The sequence below is a fragment of the Pipistrellus hanaki genome, assembly GCF_964339955.1.
Source record: "Pipistrellus hanaki genome assembly, chromosome: 2".
NCBI classification, from domain to species: domain Eukaryota; kingdom Metazoa; phylum Chordata; class Mammalia; order Chiroptera; family Vespertilionidae; genus Pipistrellus; species Pipistrellus hanaki.
In genome coordinates, this window is record NC_140504.1 from 195,749,784 (window position 1) to 195,771,422 (window position 21,639).

The 21,639-nt window shown below is 48.9% G+C and overlaps 1 protein-coding gene and 1 long non-coding RNA gene across 3 annotated transcripts in view; both read right to left on the reverse strand.

Moving 5' to 3' along the window:
* Positions 1 to 21,639, reverse strand: part of UBE4B (ubiquitination factor E4B) — a 91,772-nt gene that overhangs the window by 25,654 nt on the left and 44,479 nt on the right. The window contains exons 6-16 of one of the 2 annotated variants that reach the window (XM_084875732.1): positions 20,566 to 20,794; positions 19,731 to 20,141; positions 18,871 to 19,017; positions 11,495 to 11,636; positions 10,487 to 10,587; positions 9,246 to 9,360; positions 5,272 to 5,355; positions 2,476 to 2,532; positions 1,337 to 1,453; positions 1,142 to 1,240; positions 494 to 607 (exon numbers count right to left, since the gene is read on the reverse strand). In XM_084875732.1, the coding sequence (XP_084731858.1) occupies positions 494 to 607; positions 1,142 to 1,240; positions 1,337 to 1,453; positions 2,476 to 2,532; positions 5,272 to 5,355; positions 9,246 to 9,360; positions 10,487 to 10,587; positions 11,495 to 11,636; positions 18,871 to 19,017; positions 19,731 to 20,141; positions 20,566 to 20,794 (1,616 nt within the window). The remainder of the gene's footprint in view (positions 1 to 493; positions 608 to 1,141; positions 1,241 to 1,336; positions 1,454 to 2,475; positions 2,533 to 5,271; positions 5,356 to 9,245; positions 9,361 to 10,486; positions 10,588 to 11,494; positions 11,637 to 18,870; positions 19,018 to 19,730; positions 20,142 to 20,565; positions 20,795 to 21,639) is intronic. The other variant, XM_084875733.1, reaches the window with a different exon arrangement.
* On the reverse strand, positions 2,547 to 5,249 carry LOC311618368. Its single transcript, XR_014794311.1, has 3 exons — positions 4,449 to 5,249; positions 3,539 to 4,391; positions 2,547 to 3,200 (listed from the first exon to the last, which is right to left on the reverse strand). It is a non-coding gene; the product is annotated as an uncharacterized lncRNA (long non-coding RNA).

The window sequence follows — 21,639 nt, forward strand, 5'->3', positions numbered from 1 at the left end:
TCTGACCACCCCCAGCGCACCACGCACCTTCTCTTCCCGTTCAGTCCTCCGGCTACACAGGCCTGCACGTGGGCTGGCTCCAAAGCTAGTCCAGCCCTAGCTTAGCACCTTACTCTTGCCTGGAGAGCCCTTTCCCCAGCCCTGCAATAGCTGGTTCTTTCCTGTCAGTCAGGTCTCTGATCAAATGCCACCCCCTTAGCGGGGCCTTTCCGACACTCAGACAGAATTCACCCACAGCTTCTTTCTGGAGCTTCTGCCGTCACTCTCAGTGCGGTACCGGGCGGGGCTGGCCTCCTAGGAGCTGTGTCTGTCTGAAACCATGTGTCTGCGTTCACCCAGATCCCTCTAGGACACCCGCTGCACAGAAGCAGGAGCGTCTCTCTCCTGTTCACCACGTGTCTCCGCCTCCTGGCACAGGGTCAGGTCAGACTGATGAATAGGGGAGTTAGAGGACTGAATGACGGAGAAATAAAAGGCGCCTTAGGGGGCCTACCTGCATCTGTGCTTTTTTCATGTTGGCATTGACGACGGCAGCCATGTAACTGAGGGCCGCCTCCCGGGTTTCACCATTTAGCAGAATACTGTGCAGAGTCTTGAAGAGCTCTTGCTGAAATTTGTTTTAAAAACAAAGAGAAAAAATTACAGCTTTACTTTAAAAACTACTCCTTTGGACTTAAGAACAGCTAGCTCCCTCCCTGCCTTTTCTCCTCCCCGCTTCCCACTTCCTCTGACTCTGCGAGAAGAACAGATGACAAGCCCACACTCAACTGTGTCGACAGCATTAGCATGGGAGCGAGATGTGGAGTGGCGAGGAAGCAGTTGCTGTTTTAATAAAACAGCCTTTGCTATTTCCTTTCCAGGAGAGGATTACAATTACCTTAATTACACTATAATTTTGCTGCTTTTTTTGAGAACTGAAGCCATATAAACTCTATTTGGGACCAGCGAGTTAAACTAACAGCGCTCACTCACCCCGAGTCTTACATGCCTAAGAGCCTGGCCACTAAACTCCGGACCCGTCCCCAGGATGCCCAATGAGGGTGCAGAGCATTCTCGCTGCAGTTACCGTTCAAAGCCCCGGTTACTCATCTCCCACCTTTTATGCCCCCCCCACCCCCCAGTTCATTTTCCGAACACCTACCCTTCCCAGCTCCAGGTAATGCTGCAGTGACTGGCTGACCACACGGGTGTTTTCCAGGGTAATAGCAGGCCCTGAGAAATACTTTTCAACCACTTTAGCCTGGAAAGAGAAGAAACAAATTCAATCGACATAGAATACCCACTCGGGAAGGGCTGTGAACAAAGGAACAGAGGTGCAAATGGCCACCGTACTTACGTCATCTTCTGCGAAGACCGAGAAGCTAAAAAAAGACCCCAAGTAAGAGAGTCTCTGCAGCTCCCGCCCAGACCCCGGGCTCAGCGACTTAGGCAACCACAACGGCAAGGAAGCCACCTGTGGGGAGAGCAGAGGCAGATCAGGCGGCTGTGCAGCAAGGGAGGGAAAACGTCCTGGACAGTTCCCACAGCCACCCTCCCCGCGGGCCCTGAGCACCGCAGTGTGGACACTGCACTTCCCACAACACAGCTCCCACACGCGCTGCCTTCCCTGCGGGGGTTTTCTCCTCTCGGAGGGAGGAAAGCCTTGGGCTCCACCACACTTTGTAAAATATACTTCTGAGGTTTTCTGGACGTACTTCTAAGGTTTATGTTTCAGAAACTGTGCGATGGAGTGCAAATGAACTCTTCTTATACTGCAAAAGGATTCAACTTCAATCTCCCCTAGGACTTGTTATTCCGGATGTACAATACTTACCCAAAATTTTTAAAAAATCACAAAAGAAAGCCAACAGCTCCATCCCAGGAAATGGTATATGACAGTGGTCGGCAAACTGTGGCTCGAGAGCCATATGTGGCTCTGTGGCCCCTTGAGTGTGGCTCTTCCACAAAATACCACAGCCTGGGCAAGTCTATTTTGAAGAAGTGGCATTAGAAGAAGTTTAAGGTTAAAACAATGTGGCTCTCCGCTGAAACCGGTTTGGCTCAGTGGATAGAGCGTCGGACTGCAGACTGAAAGGTCCAGGGTTCGATTCCGGTCAGGGGCATGTACATTGGTTGCGGGCACATCCCCGGTAGGGGGTGTGCAAGAGGCAGTTGGTCGATGTTTCTCTCTCATCGACGTTTCTAGCTCTCTATCTCTCTCCCTTCCTCTCTGTAAAAATCAATAAAATACAACAACAACAACAACAAAAATGTGGCTCTCCAAAGAAATGTCAATCATTGTGCTGTTGATGTTTGGCTCTGTTGACTAATGAGTTTGCCGACCACTGGTATATGACATCAATCTAAGAATCCAGAGCCACCCACACATGCCAGACCTAAATGCCCTGCACCGGACAGTTCCCAGACGATGCCGGAGGAGCAGGTTCTGAGCTCTATGCTCACTCCACACGTGCAGCCCAGCAGCGAGGCACTTACCAGATTGCACACGGGGTGTGTCTTCCCAAACTTGGTTTCACAGAGCTCCCCCAGCGCCTGGAAATCAGAGCAGAGAGCCGGTTAAACGTATTTCACCAGCCCGCCAAGTGAACACCGAAGACTAGCTGTAACTGCCGCTATAAATGCGCATGTCTCCCTCCCACCCTAACAGCCTCGCTGCTCCCCTGACTCAGCAATACATCACCCTGTAAAACACTTAACATAAAACAGAAATATAAAACGAAGCTAAAAGTCACTCAAACTTTACACCAAGGGGTAACCTCTATTGATATTTTAGTTAACAGCTTTCCAGACATATTTTTGTGCCTATACATATTGAGATGTGTATATATTTTTAAAATAACTATTTTTCCACATCAAAAAGATATGCTTCGTAAACTGTAGATGGGCAATCTTGCCAGTGTTAAACAGAACTACGTATAAAGAATTATAATTTAATAAGCAATCAAATCCAGAACATATTTAAAAGTATTCCTTGGTTTCATGATCTCTGGTATTTCTGAGGACGCCAACATTTTCCTTTTGAGTGTCCATCGTTCTCATGTTAGAGAACCAGGGAGTGTTGTTTTAGGGACAAGCAGTGCTGACACAGCCACCGTAAGCCAATTAAGTGCCACGTGCACAGCGGGCTGCCTTCTCTCTGCAATGTGGACAGGTGCACGGACCTCTCTCTGAGAAGCCCAGGCTCAGAGCACCACAACGAACTTAATTCGTTCCAGGAGCAAGCTTGTTATGCGAAAAGTTCGTTATGTGAAAATCGTTTTCCCATAACAATACATGTTAAAAAAAATAATTCGTTCTGTAGCATAAAATATGCTAAGATGACATAAAAAAAAATATGCTAAGATGACATATTTTTATTTAGATACATCTAAAAACATAATTTTTTTTTAAAAAAACACACATTTTTTTAATTTTAAGACAGACTAAGTAGAGTCTACCGAATCTTGCACATCTTCATCCATTTTCTGCTTTTTGGCCGATGGTTTCATGAAAAACCTGTCCAAAGTTCGCTGTGCGAGGCGTTCGTTATGCGAGGCACCACTGTATTCTTGCTGCTCAGTTCAGGGTTCCCCGACTTTGCTGCACGGTGGGATCTCCTGGGAAGTGTCAGGAACCCCAATGCCAGGCCACAGCCTCACCATGCACGAGATGAATTCTATTACAGTGCCCGGGAGGCGGGCACCAGCATTTTGTAAAGGCCCCAAGCTGAGTCCAAGGTGTGGCAAATCTGGGATCCACTGACCTAGACAAAAATCCACTTCTGATTTTCGCTCCAGACTCCCTCTGCCTGCCTGCCTCTCACTATCGTCCTTTCTCGAAATGCACACTCATTGCTGTACAAGCACCGATAATGGTACAAAATAAACTGCCTGTCCATCATAACGAAGGCCTCTGTCTTCTGTTGATATCTGACACTAAAAGCTCCTTACTGGACCAAACCACCGTGGGAAAGCCATTCCAGGAAGGAGTATTTACAGAGGAGGGTGGTAAGTCATGTGCACCGAAATACTTCACCACTGAGCACAAACGTCAGCTTCGTCTGCTGCCTGTATCTGCCACACAGAGCAGAGCATACGGATTAATGACTTTTGTCCGGAGCCTGAAGAGCATGTGCAATGAAGAGCCCTGTGCAAATCCACTCACAGTGATCTGTAAGAGTTGTGGCTTCCCTGCAGGGTCTTGAACGGTGGCCTGTTAGCTCGGTTTGGGGTTTTGAGGAGGTAAGGGTACCTCTGTGCACGCCTCTGCGCTAGCATTTATCACAGGCACCTTGCTGACCGTGTTGCTGTGGTCTGGTGTTTGCAGCAGACTGCGAGCTCCCCGTCTAGTGGGCTCCTGCGCCCAGACCTGGCTCAGACCGGGTCTCCAGTAACTAACAAGCTAACTGTGAGCTCCGGGTCTCCAGTAACTAACGAGCTAACTGTGAGCTATAAATGGTAAGTCTGTACAATGATTCAATGAACAAATGCGGTAAAAAATATCTATTTAACCAAGGCCTCAATTTATGGAAGGCTGTATTTACATATAAAGTTAACAAATTATTTTGATATTTCCCTTCCTATTTTTAGAATAAAAAATATTCAGTAGTACTTCAAAGTACTTTTCTCCCAAAATTTCAAAGAGGTAAATTCAGAGAAGAAAAGAGTCTGTTATTTTATTTCTGGTTCCAATATTTTTATCACAGTCCGGGTCCTCCATGAGGATCTAGCTGAAATGTTTGTCTACGATTTCTGCTGAGCTAAGTGCCTGCCAGGGCTAAGCAGATCCGTGTTTTCCGTGTTCAAGGAAAGCTTGAAGAGTCAGCCCCAGGAAATGGGAGGTGAACAAGAGAATGACTCTCAGACTTTCTGTACAAAGTCACCACACAAATGATACAGCTGTATACTTTTCTTAATATTGCCTAACCTTTTATTTGGGTTTGTAATTTTTTTTAAACAAAATTTAATCCCAAATAGTATGGTATGCTCACTGCTGGGAGAATCAGAAGGATACCACCAATAATGATCGTGCTCATAAGCTATCCAATGAGCGGCGGGGGGAGGGGGGGTGTTTAATGACTGCATCACTGACTGGCTAGGCCTCAATGGGTGGGATGGGTCTAACTGTCTTCGCTGACGCATCCCACTGCACGCCACACACTCTGCATGGCTGCACAATGATTTCATGCTTTAAATTTGAGAACAAGGTTGACCGCGGACCTGAGAGAAAAGCGCGTGTTAACATAACCTGGGAGGAAACAGCTACTGGATGGGTTATAAGAAGAAGCTTTACCATGAGGGGGTATTTAAAGTAGTCACTTTCCAGGGAGCACTCTTTGGCAGCAAGCGCCAGGCCTTGTAAAATGGGGATAAAGATCTGTAAGAAAACAAAACAAAACCAAATCAGAAATATAAACATTGGAAAAGTTAAGGCCGGGAGGCATGGTAAATAAAGATAATGCACAGGCATCTCCCGCCTCCCCAGGAAAAGCTGTTTGCACATAAGGGAGTCCAGACCCAGCCAGGGTGCTGCTGTCCTTCACGCCCAGCCACAAAGTAATGCAGCCGAATTCTCCAGAAACACCAGGACACAGAGAACCCTAACAGCCTGGCAGGGCTCCCAGGGATTCCACAGAAACTCAGGAATCTGGAGCCTGATAGAGACCTTCCAGGGGTCCCTGCTTTAATCAGCTCAGTTTTACACAGCTCAGAACACTCGCTTCTGATCATCAGGCACCCATAATCTGTAAAGAAACTAGACTGCATGTTCTACTACCTTCTCACCTCTGCCAATGGTGTTAAGAAATTTTCTGTTTCCACCCTCTCACCTCCATCTAATTCCTTTCATCTATTCCCTGAATTTTGAAGAGAATAAGAAAAACAGACCAATAATGGATATTATTATTACACAAGAGGCCCAGTGCACACAATTCATGCAAGGGTAGGGTTCCTAGGCCTGACCGATCAGGGCCTTCCAGCTGCTGGCTGGGGCCTTCCTACGTTCCGTGCCATCACTGATGATCAGTGCACATCATAGTGATCGGTCCAACTCCAGGTTGGTCAAACTCCAGAGGGGACAATTTGCATATTAGCCTTTTATTATATAGGATGAACCTTAACTATGTAGAACAAAGAGAAAGCTGGTAAACGTTAAAATTGAAAAAGAAAACTTTATCAGAATGCCTTCCCTCCACATACACAATAGCCTGAGGTCAGAGCTTCAGGGCACACCCATGTACTTTCACAAGTTTACCACCAATGCCAGGCACACAAACACTGCCAGATGAGCACAGCACAAATGACTTCGAATGTCACAACGCACTCACCGATCAACACATCTGGGGGGATCAACACATTGGTAGGGATTCAAGACTTCTAATTCCATTAAAGTAGAACAAATTGTAATCAACGGCTAACAATCTGAATGCCAGCATGCTGAAGAAGGGAGTGTTCTATGAAGCCACTGGAAGACTGAAAACTCCCTTTCCTGCTAACCTCCTTCACTGTACTGAGCACCTGCATTGCTTAAGAGGCACAGCGTTACAGAAAGCTGCCCTGGACTGCCCAGGCCTTAGAGCATTCTGAGGTATCAACACAGCTCTGGAGGAAATAAATCCAGCTTTGCAAATAAGCAATCAGGGTAGATGTAATGTGCTTGCGTAAGAGCTAAAAATGGAGAGGAAGTGCTTAGATGGGGAACATCAAAACTGCAAGCAAGAAAACAAGCAAACAGGAGTTCCAGAATCACCAAAAATAAATTTCTTAACTGGTCATCTAAAGTAATTTCTGAGCACCGTTTTTAGGAATGCTATAAAGTGAAACATCATTCCTCTTTCTAATAGAGCTTCCCTCTTTTGTAAGTAGAGTTATACTAGACAATATTGCTAAGCATATTTTCAAATAGGCAAATGTTATACTATCTGTGTGACTTACACATTGTAATAATTCTCTTCTATTCATATAAATAGCTCCCAGCAGTGATAAAAAAAAAAAAAAATGCTACAGGCGTTCCTCTCCAAGCTTAAATTCTAGCAACTATTTATTTCTGATATCTTTTTTTATCTGTGAATATCACAAATATTTACATTTCAGTCAAAAGACTTAATAATTTAAAGAAGACAGGAAGGTAACTGTTTTTCAGTTCAGCAACTCAGTTTTACTCATTCTTCCTAGAAAAGACACGTGGTGCTACCGAAGGAGAGACAAGCCTTGTTTAGGACTAAGTGGCAGAAAAAGCATCAGAATCCTGTGATTAAAAATAAGCAGGCCACGCCGAAACCGGTTTGGCTCAATGGACAGAGCGTCGGTTTGGGGACTGAAGGGTCCTGGGTTCGATTCTGGTCAAGGGCATGTACCTTGGTTGCGGGAATATCCCCAGTAGGGGGTGTGCAAGAGGCAGCTGATCGATGACTCTCTCATGGATGTTTCTAACTCTTTATCTCTCTCCCCTCCTATCTGTACAAAATCAATAAAATATATTAAAAAAAAAAAAAAAAAAAAAAAAAGCAGGCCAGCACTGGTTGCACACATTGTGAATATACTAGATGCCACTGGACTGTACACTTCAAAATGGGTACACTTGCTGTGTGAATAGCACCTCAGTTGTATAAAAACAAAGAGGTCGTTTCCTAGCCTCTGTGCAATAAAACAGGCACAACGTACTCCTCCCAGCTGATCAAACCACGTCTTTTCTAATACAAATGTTCTAGTCAATGCACGTTACACATACAACACTACGTACCACAAACCTCTCAAGACAGTTACTTATTTTCATCAGTGTTCACTCATCCTTCAGAGATGCCTTAACTATTCCCCTTTGTCAACGAGACCAACAGATAAGAGAAGCAGCAGATAGATCCAGAGAGTATACAACACTAATTGGGAGTTTCATTCCTGAATTTTAAAGAAACAATTTCTGAGAATTCAAAGACATTAAAATGAATAGCTATAGCCTGGCTGGTGTGCTAAGTGGTTGGGAGTCAACCTATGAACCAGGAGGTCATGGTTTGATTCCCAGTCAAGGCACATGCTCGGCTTGTGGGCTCTGTCCCCAGTGTGGGGCAGACAGGAGGCAGCCGACCAATTATTCTCTCTTATAACTATAACTGATGTTTCTAACTCTCTCTCCCTCTTCCTTCCTTTCTGAAATCAATAAAAAATATATTTTAAAAATTAATAGCTATAGCCGGGACCGGTTTGGCTCAATGGATAGAGCGTCGGCTTGGGGACTGAAGGGTCCCAGGTTCAATTCCAGTTGGGGGCATGTACCTTGGTTGCGGGCATATCCTCAGTGGGGGGTGTGCAGGAGGCAGCTGATCGATGACTCTCATCGATGTTTCTAACTATCTCTCTCCCTTCCTCTCTGTACAAAATCAATAAAATATATTTTAAAAAATTAATAGCTATAAGTAATCCTCTTATATAATGAAAGGCTAATATGCAAATTGTCCCCTCGACTGGGAGTTCGACCAGGGGATGGGGACAGACAGCCAACCACCCATAGCTCCTTCCCTTAACCAACTCCGCCCCCGATCAGCGCCCTCTCCACGCCGCCGCCCCCCCCCCCATCAGAGCAGGCAGGCCAGACACACCTGTGCACGAATTCATGCACCAGGCCTCTAGTATCTATATACATAAAACACTTTGCAAATAAACTGAATGGCGGAACCACCAAACAACTGAACAACCAGTCGCTGTGACGTGCACTGACCACCAGGGGGCGTGCACGGACCATGGCAGGCATTGGCCGTAAGGGGCTGGTGGAGCAGGTGAGTGGGGGGCACCAGACCAAGGCGGAGTGCAGGTCGCTGTCATTGGGGCAAGCCTCTGATGGTTACTGCAAATTCTTTGCTCCCTCGCCCCTCAGTCATGTCCAGTGCTCACACCTGCTGCAGGAGCTGGCTCCACCCGCATCCGCTGCCAGTGCTGGAGACGCTGCTCTCACCTGCTGCCGGTGCCCAGCACCGGCCCTGATCACCCCTTCGAGCTTCTTCCCCTGCTCCTGAGGGGCGATCAAGGCAGCAGCCGCCCTCACACCCACTGATAACATCAGCTCTGCTCGCACCCGCTGCTGATGCCAGCCCCAATCGCTCCACGCTGTCAGTGGGTGCACGCGGGGGCGGCGCTGCCAGCAGACAGGGGACCAGGGGCCGTGCAGGAGGGCCAGGCCGTGGCAAACAGAGTTTCGATACGTGTGCATTTAAAAATCAGCTTCATCATAGAAATGCCTAAGCTAAAAGTTTTGGTAGCAAATTCCCAAAACCTTACCTGCTTGAACACTTCTTCATCCTGGTGAGTGGTTCTCACCAGTTCTTGAATGAAGCCGTATGGGAGATTCCTACATAGCATGTACGGCACCAGGAGGGACGGCTGCTGCATGGACCTGTGGACCAGGAGAGTCAGTAACTGTGATGAACAACCAACTACTACAGAACACAGAACACAGAACAACACACGGAAGGCCCTGTCGGCAGCCACTGCCAGCCGAATGTCAAACTTGAACTCTCCCAAATGTTTTACATAGCAGTTGAGGTAAGAGATCACCCTTCTTATCTCTCTATATAAAAGCGTAATACACAAATTGATTGAATGACCAAACAGCAGAACGACCATGAGGATGACCACGCTATGACACCCACTGACGCCAGGCCAGCCAAGGCGAGTACAATGCAATTGGTCGAGTGGCCCCACCATCACCCCACAATTGCCCCCACAGAGGGAGACCCAGGCCACCCTCTGTGGGGCAATCTATGAGGGGGCTCCACAATCGATCGCTCTAAAGAGGGAGGCCCAGGCTACCTGGCCAGCAGTACTGCAGTGGGTGGGCGGGGCCTCCCTCTGCTGGGTGATAGATTGCCCACAAAAGGAGGCCCAAGCCAGCCAAGCAATTTACACCCCACACCTGTAGCCCGCAGAGGGAGGTTACTGGTGGCAGGGGAGGGGCAGTGGCGCACAGATGGCAAGCAGTGGTAGTGGCGAGGGCAGGGCCAGCTTCTAGTGGGAGGGCTTGGGGAGGAAAACCCTGATAGGCCCTGATCGCTGGCCAGGCCTAGGGACCCTACCCAAGGGGTCCCGGATTGCAAGAGGGCACAGGCTGGGCTGAGGGACATCTCCCACCCCCATGCACGAATGTCATGCACCGAGCCTCTAGTCATAAATCAATTCCTTTCTATTTAAAAACTGAGCGATTAGCCCTGGCTGATGTGGCTCAGCAGTTGAGCATAGATCCATGAATCAGGAGGTCACAGTTCGATTCCCAGTCAGGGCACATGCTCGAGTTGCAGGCTCAATTCCCCCAAAGAGGGGCCTTCAGGAGGCAGTCAATCAACAATTCTCTCTCATCACTGATGTTTCTATCTCTCTCTCTCTCTCTCCCTGCTCTCTGAAATCAATAAAAAATATATTTTTAAAATTCACCTCTTTTACTTATTGGTTTTATGCTTTATCCAATTAAATGAGCAGTGGCTAGACTGCCCCGCTAACATCACGCACCTCCCGGCTTCTCCTACCTGGGCTGGGTGAGGGAGCCCTGCAGCACTAACGCAGTGTGCGATATGCACTGGGAGCGGATGTTGCTCAGGAGCTGGCTGACCGCTGGCTGGCTGCACATCTGGAAAGAAAAGACAAACAAAACAACCCCGGACTGGTGAAAACTGACAATATTCAGAAAAGACGGAACTCAGAAAATGGCATGCTCTACTCTTCCTTTATTCCTACTGAATGAGCTAGAGCAACTGTATCACCCAGCACGCTGCTCCTGCTGAAACCCACAGAGAGAAGAGAGAGGTGGAGGCGTGAGGCGCACACTCAGGAATCTCAGCCACGTGCCCCCGCGCTCTGCTGTTGCTAAGGTTAAGAGCAACAAGCCCGAGGCCCTGCAGAAATATGAAACTAACAGGTGGACAGCCAGGTTCGTTTCTAAGGGAAAACTAGAACTAGAAAATGAAGTAGGAATGAAATGAAATAATAATGAAGTCAGCACAAAAGAGGAGAAAAAGTGCAGCTTCCTACGTTTAAATGCAGCTTTGCAACTTTTTTATGTAAGTGGTTCTGGACAATTCCTTAATCTCACCAAGGTCAATTTGCTTATTCATACAACATTAAAAGGAGTGCCCATCTTACACTGGATTACACCAGGCTAAGTGATCAACTGGGAATCTGAACTCATGCAGGCCCAGCACAGTGCCTGCCAGTCTACAGGCTCCATACATGTTGTTTATGATGATGATGATTATAAGACTATCAGGAATTACTAAGGCCATGCAAGCTGTTGGCAGCAATGGCCCTTGGCCCCGCCACTTCTTCCCTCCCCCAGGATGTGAGTTCTATGTGGGCAGGGATCTTCGTCTCTTCTGCTCATACCCCAAGCCCCTGGTATAGTGCTGGCACGTGGTACCTGCCCAATGACCACTTCGTGAACAAGTAAATGAATGCTAAGAAGGGGGTGGAAACTATTACATATCCAGCAAATGAGCAGGCTTTTGTGGGCTCTTTTCGATGAATCTACTTCTTATTACCTTTGGTGCTTTTTTTTCCTCAATTCCAACTCGGTCAAAACACTCGATGAGGTAGTTCAGCATATCTGTCTCTTTGCAGGTCTCGATGGCGAAATGGTCACTGTAGGAATCCCAAGAACTCGCCCCACCACAGGCTCCGAAGCTTTGGAGAAGAGCAGAGAGAGTGACGGTTCGTACCTCTTCTCGGTGTCTTGTGGTAGACAGTCTGCCCTTCTGCAGCACAAAGCCTGCTGGGACCCCTGCCCGGGCCAGACCGTGGCCCCATGCAGCCACGGCCGGAGCTGACTGCCCAGCCCCCCGCTCCAAGGCCAACGCAGTCATTTCTAGGGAACGCTTGGTTTTGACCCAGAAGTCTGACCAGAAAGCCAGCATCTACGCTTGCTAGGAACGGCAGCTTACCGAACCAGGAGGCCTGAGGACGGCGAGGCGTTTTAGGGAGGCCACACGCACCTAAGCCAAGCGGGCAGCACTGCTGGGGCAGACGTGGGGTTAGGGCACGCTAAGCTCTCACCGTCAGGATTACAAACACCCCTCCTCCTCCTCCTCCTCCTCCCAATCCCGGCATGGATCTCAGCGCCTCACCTAGCATGTGGCAGCGGGGCCGGAGCTTAGGAAAAATGTCCAGTTAGGAGACATGAAAATGTTTGCTATCAACCCACATTTTCCAAAGCTGCCAGCGGAAAAGGCAAAGCAGCACAGTAAGAACAAACCAAACCTTTGCTCGAGGAGATTCCCAACGTGGGAGTCTCTTCCCAGCCCTACAGCTTACCTGTTACCTGAACCCAAACCCCATCTTATGTGCAGCGCGGGTTACATAGAATCACGTGAGGTGCTTTGTAGACCAAAGCGGGACACTGCGTGAGGCCCTGTTATCGGCATCACTGTTCTCTGCGGCCAAAGCCCAGCATCGCCTCAGGGTGAGGCTGAGGGAAATCTGTTCGGATCGTTGGGGCCTATGCCGATCTGATGTGAACTCACCGATGGATTGGATTTGCACAAAGGAGACAGATTAATCATGGCATAGGAAGAGGCCAGGGATTTTGAAATGAAACGAGAAAACAAGCTTACGGAAAGTTACATGTGAAAGATGATAAAGGATGGGAAGAATACCAGGAACCTGACAGACCCTTCCTACTTCAACGTGGGGCCAACCAAGCTAGCAACTAAAAAGCAAAGGAACTGACGTGTTACCTACAGAGATGGGGAGACACACAAAACTAATTTGGAGCATATACACAGCCAATCTTAGATTTTAGAAAAATATACGTAACGGACCTTCAAATGACCTTCAAGCATTTCAATCAAAAAGATGAAATCAATGCCATTTTACATCCAAAGCTTCCAGTAAATTTGAATGCCTACAATATAGGCCTTCCGCTAGGTGGGACAGAGCAGGGAGGGAGGAGTCAGGCGGGGGGGCAGGCAGCCAAGGCCCTCCTGACGGGTGACTAGCACCCACACAGCACTGGACAGAGCCAGGACCAAGATGGGCGGGCCAGCATGGGAACCCTAAAACACACACACACAATTAACTTTTGTGTCTTCTTGTCTGTTAACTTTGGGGCACTCTTCATGAATTAAGGGCAGGATCTGATACCTGGTCACTGCCTGACAACAGAAAGTTGAGTGCTGTAACAAAGCACAGGAAAAAAACCCTAAGAACAGAACAGAAAAACCCACCCACAAATGTAAGAAGTGTGATGAGTCCCCGAAAGCAGAAAGGGGAAAAGGGATGTTTGTGTTCACTGTAGCTTCCCACCACCTGCCACCCTCCCGCCTCCTCTGGCGTCAGTCCCTCAGGGGCCACAGCAGGGCTGCGGGCCCCCAAGATGAACTGTGCCAACACGGCTGTGCCTTCGCACAACTAAGGTCACCTTTCCTGTGAGCAGCTCTTGCAAATGACAATGAAAACAGAGACTCCTCATGTTTAAAAAGAAATTTAAAACCGTACATTTCCTTGACCTTAGCCCATATCTCTCCATTTTACATTTCTGAAGCGGAAAGCACCTTATAGTTATTGCATGTTGGTGGGTCCTTGCCAACGGCAAGGAGTCAGTCGAGGCATGGGACCGCCTGTGACACCGGCATGCTCAGGTGGAGGCAGCTCAGGCACGGACACTGGGTTCCACTCTCAGCTAACACACCCACCCCACTGCAACTAATCTGACACCTCCACGTCAACTGAAACATCTCCGCAAAGGCTGCGCTGAGGCAGGAAGAGGGACAGTGATAGAGAGACCGCTTCTCAGGTGCCAGCAATGCAAGGGAAGATACTAGAGTTTTCAAAGCTGGGAGGTTGGTGTCCATTGGTGACCATCTGTCAGGCACCAAGCAGCACTTCCAGTTGATTTCAAGAGAAGAGAAAGAAAAAGAAAGAAGAAAATAAATAAACAAAAAAGGTTTAACTAAATAGGACATGTAAACACCAGTTGATCAGTATACTTCAAAGATGTAAGTTCAATCCTAAAGGTGCTAAAGCAGACCATGATCACAGTATGATCACTGCCAGTCTAGCCAACATTCGCTTTGCCTACACTTCCAAGGTCAAAAGTCACTTGCAAGGAGCTGTGGGTACAAAGTCAAAGAGTTGGACTCAAATTCTGAATGACAGATACTAAAGGAGAACGTGGTGGATAGCTTATATGGACAAATCCGTGCTATCAGTAAACCCTTTAAATGTTTTAAAAATTTTGTTTTTTTCCTAAAAATGATGTTACAATTCATGATGGTTTTATAACCGCTGACACATGAAATGTGACATTGGGAATGTGTCATATGTCAGTCCTAAAAGTATCTCTGGGAAAACATATGAACCATGTTCTGAAACCACATCAATCCTAGTTAATCATGTGATTACTTCACTTAATACCTGAATCCTTCTGAAAACACAATGAAAATATTCCTGGGGACACTACACATGCCTCAGATCTGTGCAAACTAAATCCCATTAAAAAAATTTTTTTTCTTAAAAATATTCCATTGCAGCCGAGACCAGTTTGGCTCAATGGATGGAGCGTCGGCTTGGGGACTGAAAGGTCCCGGGTTCGATTCCGGTCAGGGGCATGTACCTTGGTTGTGGGCATATCCCCAGTGGGGGGTGTGCAGGAGGCAGCTGATCGATGACTCTCTCTCATCGATATCTCTAACTCTCTCTCTCTCTTCCTTCCTCTCTGTACAAAATCAATAAAATATATATATTTTTAAAAATATTCCATTGCACCAGGCCCGGAGCAATGGCTGCCAGGCTGGGAGCGGCCAGGCTCGGAGCAGCGGCTGCCAGGCTGGGAGCGGCCAGGCCCGGAGCAGCCGGATCTTGTGCGGCCAGGCCCGGAGCAGTGGCTGCCAGGCTGGGAGTGGCCAGGCCTGGAGAAGCGGCTGCCAGGCTGGGAGCGGCCAGGCCCGGAGCAGCCGGGTCTGGTGCGGCCAGGCCCGGAGCAGCGGCTGACAGGCTGGGAGCGGCCAGGCCCGGAGCGACCGGGACCGGAGCAACCGGGCCCAGAGCAGCCGGGTCGGGTGCGGCCAGGCCTGTAGCAGCAACAGCCAAGTCCAGAGCAACTAGGTCGGGAGCGGCAGTGACCGGACCCGGAGCAGCTGGTTGTGGAACGAACCAGAGCAACAGAGGCCAGGCCCGGAGCAGCCAGGCCCGAAACAGCTCGCTCCTCGCCTGTCCCTGCCCACGGCTGCCTCTCAGACATGGCTGGAAACTTTTGCGGGAACTTGAGGGTCTGCTGAATCAAGTGATGAGGCTTAGATCTGGATGTGTTGAGTTAGTATAGCGCTGGGGTGTTGATCTGTGAGTGCCTTGGGTGGGGCCTGGATGAGGCTGGTTGACCTATTTGGAAATGTCTTTTGTGTGAAGTGTATCATTGGGCATGTGGAGGTATTATTGATATGAGAAAGTGCTAAGTAACAGATTTACTATCTGAAAAGGGATTTACTATCGGGGAAAGGGAGGGAGGAAGAGACTGAACATAGACTGTGCACCTATGGATGAGGACAATGGGGGATGGGGAGGGGGCAAAGGGTGGGGTGGGAACCTGGTGGAGGGGGGAAGAAATGAGGAACCTTTGTAATAATATGAACAATAAAGATTGATTTAAAAAAAAAAAAATATTCCATTGCAATTTCTTTTCTCCTACAAGGAGAACAATCACCTCCTATTTTCTTTCCTTTCCTTTCCCTTTTTTATTTTATTTTTTATTTTTGGTCCTGCAATTTTCTATCTTCTCAATGCAGCATAAAATCAGGACGGTGTAGCTTTAAGGCGCGAAGCACACTCAGTAACAAGGGAAGCAGTGTGCCTGCTGCTTCCAGGCCCGGTCGTGGGTCCTGGGCCACACGCTGAGTCAGACAGCTGCAGACCTGCTCCTAGGGCACCTACATTTCCAAAGAGAAACGACTGAACACGGCAGAGCTCTGGAGGGAAGAAAAGCAGGGGGTGGGGACAGAGCGGGGCGGACGTGTGCGTGTTTTATGCGTCTCATACAGCAAGGTCAGGGGCAAAGTCTGATAAGGATGGCATTTACACACAGACTGAGGCAGCCGGCCAAGTACAAAGGCCTGAGGCAGGAGGAGATATGCTGAGTGAGTTCAAGAGCAGATGGAGTGCACCAGCTGAGGAGGGAGGCAGGAGGCGTGTGTGTTGTATGTGCGCGTTTGTGCACGTGTGTGTACGTGAGCTGCGCGGCCTTGTAGGCCAGGGTGAGAGGCTTTGGGTTTTCGTCTAAGTGAGGAGGGAAGTCACTGGAAGGTTTTCTTTTAGACTATTTCCATGTTTTATCGACCAGTAGTGATGGCCAGCACAAATCAGAATAAACGCCAATTTTCACTATCTTGTCAGTTTTCTCTTCCTGTTCAGAGGCTCATGACTTTCAAGATTTTATCTGCTTCACTGCAATATGTAAGCAGTGAAAAAACAAAAACCGGCTATTTCTTTCCAGTCACCCACTTCCTAGGAAACAATGAGGAAAACTTTCCTCGGAATAACTCCTGTGTCATCTTTATCACAGACAGTCTCTCACCTCACAGTCCCACGCCTGGGAGAAGTGGCTCCTTACAGCCCACTCAGCTCTCCCCCCAGGGGACACACGGCACTGCGGAAGGAACGACCCTGCCTTCCTTTCATTAACCCTGAGCATGGCCGCTCTCAGCAATGAAGGGATGAACACAGGAACATACGCCCAGACTACTTCCAGAAAGATCTGCATGACATCACCGCCACGGGACACCTGGAGGGGCCAGCTATCAGCCCTGCCGATTCCTCCCGCGCCTTCATCTTACAGGTAAGAACTGGGTGTTCAAATCTCCCTTCAAAGGAAAGAAAACTCTGAGATGATCCACTGGAGAGGGGGAAAAGAACAAACCATTTGCTGAGCGCAATTAACAGGTTTGGCTGCCTCTTCCTGGTTCTGGCCCTAGCAACGTGCTCAAGTTCCTCTCTATCTGTTTCATCGATTATGTCTTTTTACCTATCCTTTTATACTGTTTGATATCTATTCAGAACCTATAAGTTGCCAAAATCCAGATAGAACAGATTTCATTTTGATAGCCAGCAAAGGGCGTGCCTGCTGACTGGGATGGGATTCTGGAATTATAGTCAAATGTTCTTTCGCAGAACAGAGGAGATGCTCTTGGCAGCTAAGAACCAGTAAGGAACGGGAACAACACAGCCATTGGACGGAGATGGCCACGCCAGAGGCAGCCCAGGGGCTCTGACCCAGGCTCTGCGCGGCCTCGTCACGTGACCGCCCCCCTCCCGATGGCCCAGTTCTCACCGGGGGGAGGAGGAGGAGGGCTGCTGGGCGGATTAAGGTGGCAATGAACGCAGCACTGACAGTGGCTGGCACGTGATGCTCAGTGAGTATGCGCAGCTGTTATTACACAACCCTGAGCGTTACTTCTCCCGGTAGGTGTAGGATCTAGATGTGCGACAAGGCTGGGATGTTGTAGGTCCAGAAAGACAGGTGTCAGTGACAGCGGCGCGCCATCTGATATCTTTGTTAGGGAAAGCTGGGCTTAAATAGGCCAGGGAGGGAGGATTCTCCCACAGATAACTCACAAACGGCTAACAAAGCACTTATCATGCATGGACACTGATTCCTGACGCGGAGCTATGATCATGTGACAGAGTTTTCCTACAAGAAAAAGGCACCTTTACGGCTGGGAAATTTACTCAAGAAAGAGCGGCGTAACGTTCAAGCTAACACAAACATCAGCCTTCCTGAGTCAACAGTCAGCCTCGGGGGTCGGGCCTCTCTTTACATACTCAGTCCTCTGCACACCGGCAGAGGTAATGAGGTGCACCCACGCCCACGGCCGGCTCTATTTATAGCCTGGGGTTATTTTTGAACAGTGCTGGGCACAAATACCCACTCAGCCCGGAGGAAACGTCAATTTAAGAGCAAAATTGTAAGGCAGTGAGTCAGAGTGTTAGAAAGACGCGCTATTGTGTTTTCTTTTCCGAAGTCACCAGACAACCGGAGTCGCCTTTGGCGACTGATGCCCCGTGTTCAGGCCTCTGCTGCCATTCCAAAGGCCAGCTAAGCAAGCAGGGGCTGCCCGGCTGGTTTGGCTCAGGGGCTGAGGGTCGACTCAGGAACCAAGAGGTCATGGTTAGGGCACATGCCTAGATTATGGGCTTGATCCCCAGTACGGGCCTTGCAGGAGGCAGCTGCTCAATGATGTTCCTCTCATCGATGTTTCTATCTCTCTATCCTTCTCCCTGCCTCTCTCTCTAAATATCAATAAAAACATATTTTTTTTAAAAACAAACAAGCAGAGTCTAGCTTCACTGAGGTCAGGGAGGCGATCAGTGAAAGCAAGGTTAGACATGAAAGCAGATTCACAATTACACTGGAATTATGACCCCGTATGCTCATCAACCAATTGCCCAGACTGAGCTGGGGCAGGGCACACGTAAGCACGCACACGTGGCCACGCCAGCACCTCTGCCATTCCTAAACAGCAGTCATCCATGCAGCTGTACGCAGGAAAACATGCCTCAGAGCACATGTTGCTACATCTGCTAGCTCACAAGAATATCCTCACAACAGATGAGTGAAGGGTCCTTCGCGTGTAGAACTTAGGGTGGGTGAAGTTAATGGTGACTCATCGCTACTTGTATTCACGTTTTAGACAAATGATTATATGTAAGTTTTCTCCAAACTTACCAGCAACAACTATGGAGATTTCCTATGTGCCCTTTACCCCACGAGAGGGTCCTAGCATCTCAGTACATGCAACTGCTCACATCCTCACTCTCAGCGGGCGCGCCTGACCCTATGCCGTTGGGATTCAAAGCACCCCCTGGCCAGGGCTTACGGAAGTTAGTTCCTAAGCGCCTATGCACATGCAGGATAAGACTCCATTCCTGATACCTGGACCCAAACTGGACACAAGAAAACTCATCACCACCACCAACACCTTCATCATCACCATCATCATCTTCTTCTTCTTCATCATCATCATCACTACTGTCCCCAGAAAGCGCGAGGAAGAGGAAGGAGAAAGGACTGTCGTACATACTACCACAACAAAAGCAAAAAAGGTGGTCAGGAGCAAAGGAAAAACCAGAGGGCAAAAGCGTTTTCTGTCCGGTTAGTTACATCTGATGCCGGAAGTGTTCTCTACGAACATGCAGGAGAGGAATCCCCCTGAGCTACGGGGATGCACAGGGACCCGTGGGAGGGGCACTGGCTGATGGAAGTCTGCTAGGAGCTGCAGTCAGAGTGAAGGCGCAAACGCTGGTCCAGCCCAGGGACCAGCGCTGAGGGACACCAGGCCCAGCTCTGCCCACCACCGCTTGGTCTGCCTGTATTTCAGCTGTCACTGTCAACAGCAGAAAAGTCAGAAAGTGGTTCTGTGATCCCAGCTCTCCAATACAAACTGCCTACAGCCTCTGAAATTCGTGTGTGATGAGGAATTGACATGTGAATTCAACTTGAAAGACTAAGTTACTTTTTCTTCCTTACTTTTCTTTTTATGGGGCACAGAAAAGGTAAGGGGAAGGTAGGGAACAAAGGTGCCCACGACAGAGCCACCCATGCTTTCTGGTGCCACCAAAGCCGGGCAGAAGCAGGGAGTCAGGGCGCGAGCCTACCAAACTAGTGAGACACGCGGGTTAATAGCCCAACGGAAAACCCAGGGAGCTGCGGTCAGTGTCACACAGAAGGCCTTCCACACCGTGTTAACCTGCTCCCTGCACCGCACACACGCCGCTCTCCTGCCGCATGAGTACCTAGGAGACGTCCTGAGGGAGGAGGGCCGTCTGCTCGGGGCACCGGGCGAGGCGGGCAGGAGAGCTGGCCCCGCGCTGGTGGCCCTCTGTCGGGAGGAGCTGGCTGGCACTGCTTGAGGACTACTAGCGAGGGCGGGGAGGCCTGGGGAGCTGGCCGGAAGGGCGATGCCTGGGGACCTCGGGGCGGGAGAGATGGAAGGCCCCCCGGGGTGGGTGACCGTGTAGGGGCGATACCGCGGCGATGGCGATGGCGGCTGGCTTCCAGTGCCGGGGGCCGGGCCAGGAGCACTGAGGGAAATGGAAGGCACAGCCAGGTGGCTGGCTGGCCCGGAGGGGGAGGCGAAAGGCAGGCCGATGGCCGGCACAGAGCTCCAGAAGCTAGCGCTGGGAGAGGGGCTAGTGTCATAGAGGCTGAATTAGGTGCGAAGAAGAGGGAAGAAGAGAAAAGGGAAGAAAAACTTGAGATAAATCATTAAAATGGAAAATATCAAGCTTTTAAAGAACAGTATAGTCACACTTCCCATCGCTAAGCATTCAAGTATACAAATCTTTCAGATACCTAAATAAGAACCACCTAATTGCCGTAAAGGTCTAGAAGTTTACTTGTAATATTTTAAAGCCTTCTTGCCAAAGAATAATGTACAATATTTATTTCTAAATTTTAATTTACCAAAAGCCAAACCATGGAAAGCAAGAGACCCATCTGAAAAGGACAGTGCCCCCGAATATGGCCCTGCGGTAATCTGGTGGCACAGGCCCCCCAAAGAACGCTCCCTGCTCCTACACACGCGTGGCCATCTCTGCCACTCACACGTGTGAAAAGAACCACACTGACCTAGACATAGAGCTGGCGCCAAAGGACCCCACGCTGCAGAACATGGGGCTCGTCCCGGGGCCCGAGCCAGTGTTCAGGGGGAGGTTCCTGTCGGGTGACCGAGCTGCCGCGGCGATAGGCTGGGACGTGGCTGTCAGACTGGCGAATGGGTTTTCGTCTCTAGTCTGAGTGGACATCATTAGCACTTCCATTAAAATCTGGCCAATCAAGTCCTTAAAATCAGAGAACACTGTTGGAAAGGCAGAATAAAAGGGAGGTTACACGTGGTTCTTCAAATACAGTCTTTGAAAAAGCCAAAGGGAACCGGAGGTGCAGTGAGGGGCCCCGGCCTGGGCTGGACCTGAAACAGGAAAGAGAGGTCAGTGGAGAATGGAGGAATCCCAATCAGGCCTGGGGTGCAGCTCACAGGAAGGTCTTGGTTTTGACAAGTCTCCGGTGGCTGTGTAAGATGTTAGCGCTAGGGGAACTGGGGGAAGTGGATGCAGAAATCCCTATGCTCTCTGACACCGTTCTGGAAATCTAGAATTACTCCAAAATACAAACCTCATTAAAAAAAAATTATTAGAGTGCAGTCAGTGAGTTACTGCTGACATGTATTAGCTGTAAAAAAGTTACTCCCAACTAGAGGTTAGTTTATCAGACTAGAAATGCAACTGGGTTAATATTTGTTCTCCCTTATATGTTTTATACACCGTAAAACTATCAAGCACAAAGTTCAGAGTGTTTTATGAAGGGTCTCATTTCTAGGCTGGCTTTCTGGAGCAGATTCCCACTGCTTAGCTTCCTTCTCACGTTCTGCAGCTCCCAACTGCTTCACTGTATGTAGGTCTTTAAATCCATTTTAAACATCACAACATAAATAACAGTTCTGACGCAGGCAAGTCTTATCTGATTTGGCTATTAAAAATTATAGCCCAGCTGGTGTGGCTCAGCAGTTGAGCATCAACCCAGGAACCAAGAGGCCATGGGTTCGATTCCCGGTCAGGGCACATGTCCAGGTTGAGGGCTCGATCCCCAGTGCCCAATCAACAATTCTCTCTCATCACTGATGTTTCTATCCCTCTCCCTTTCTCT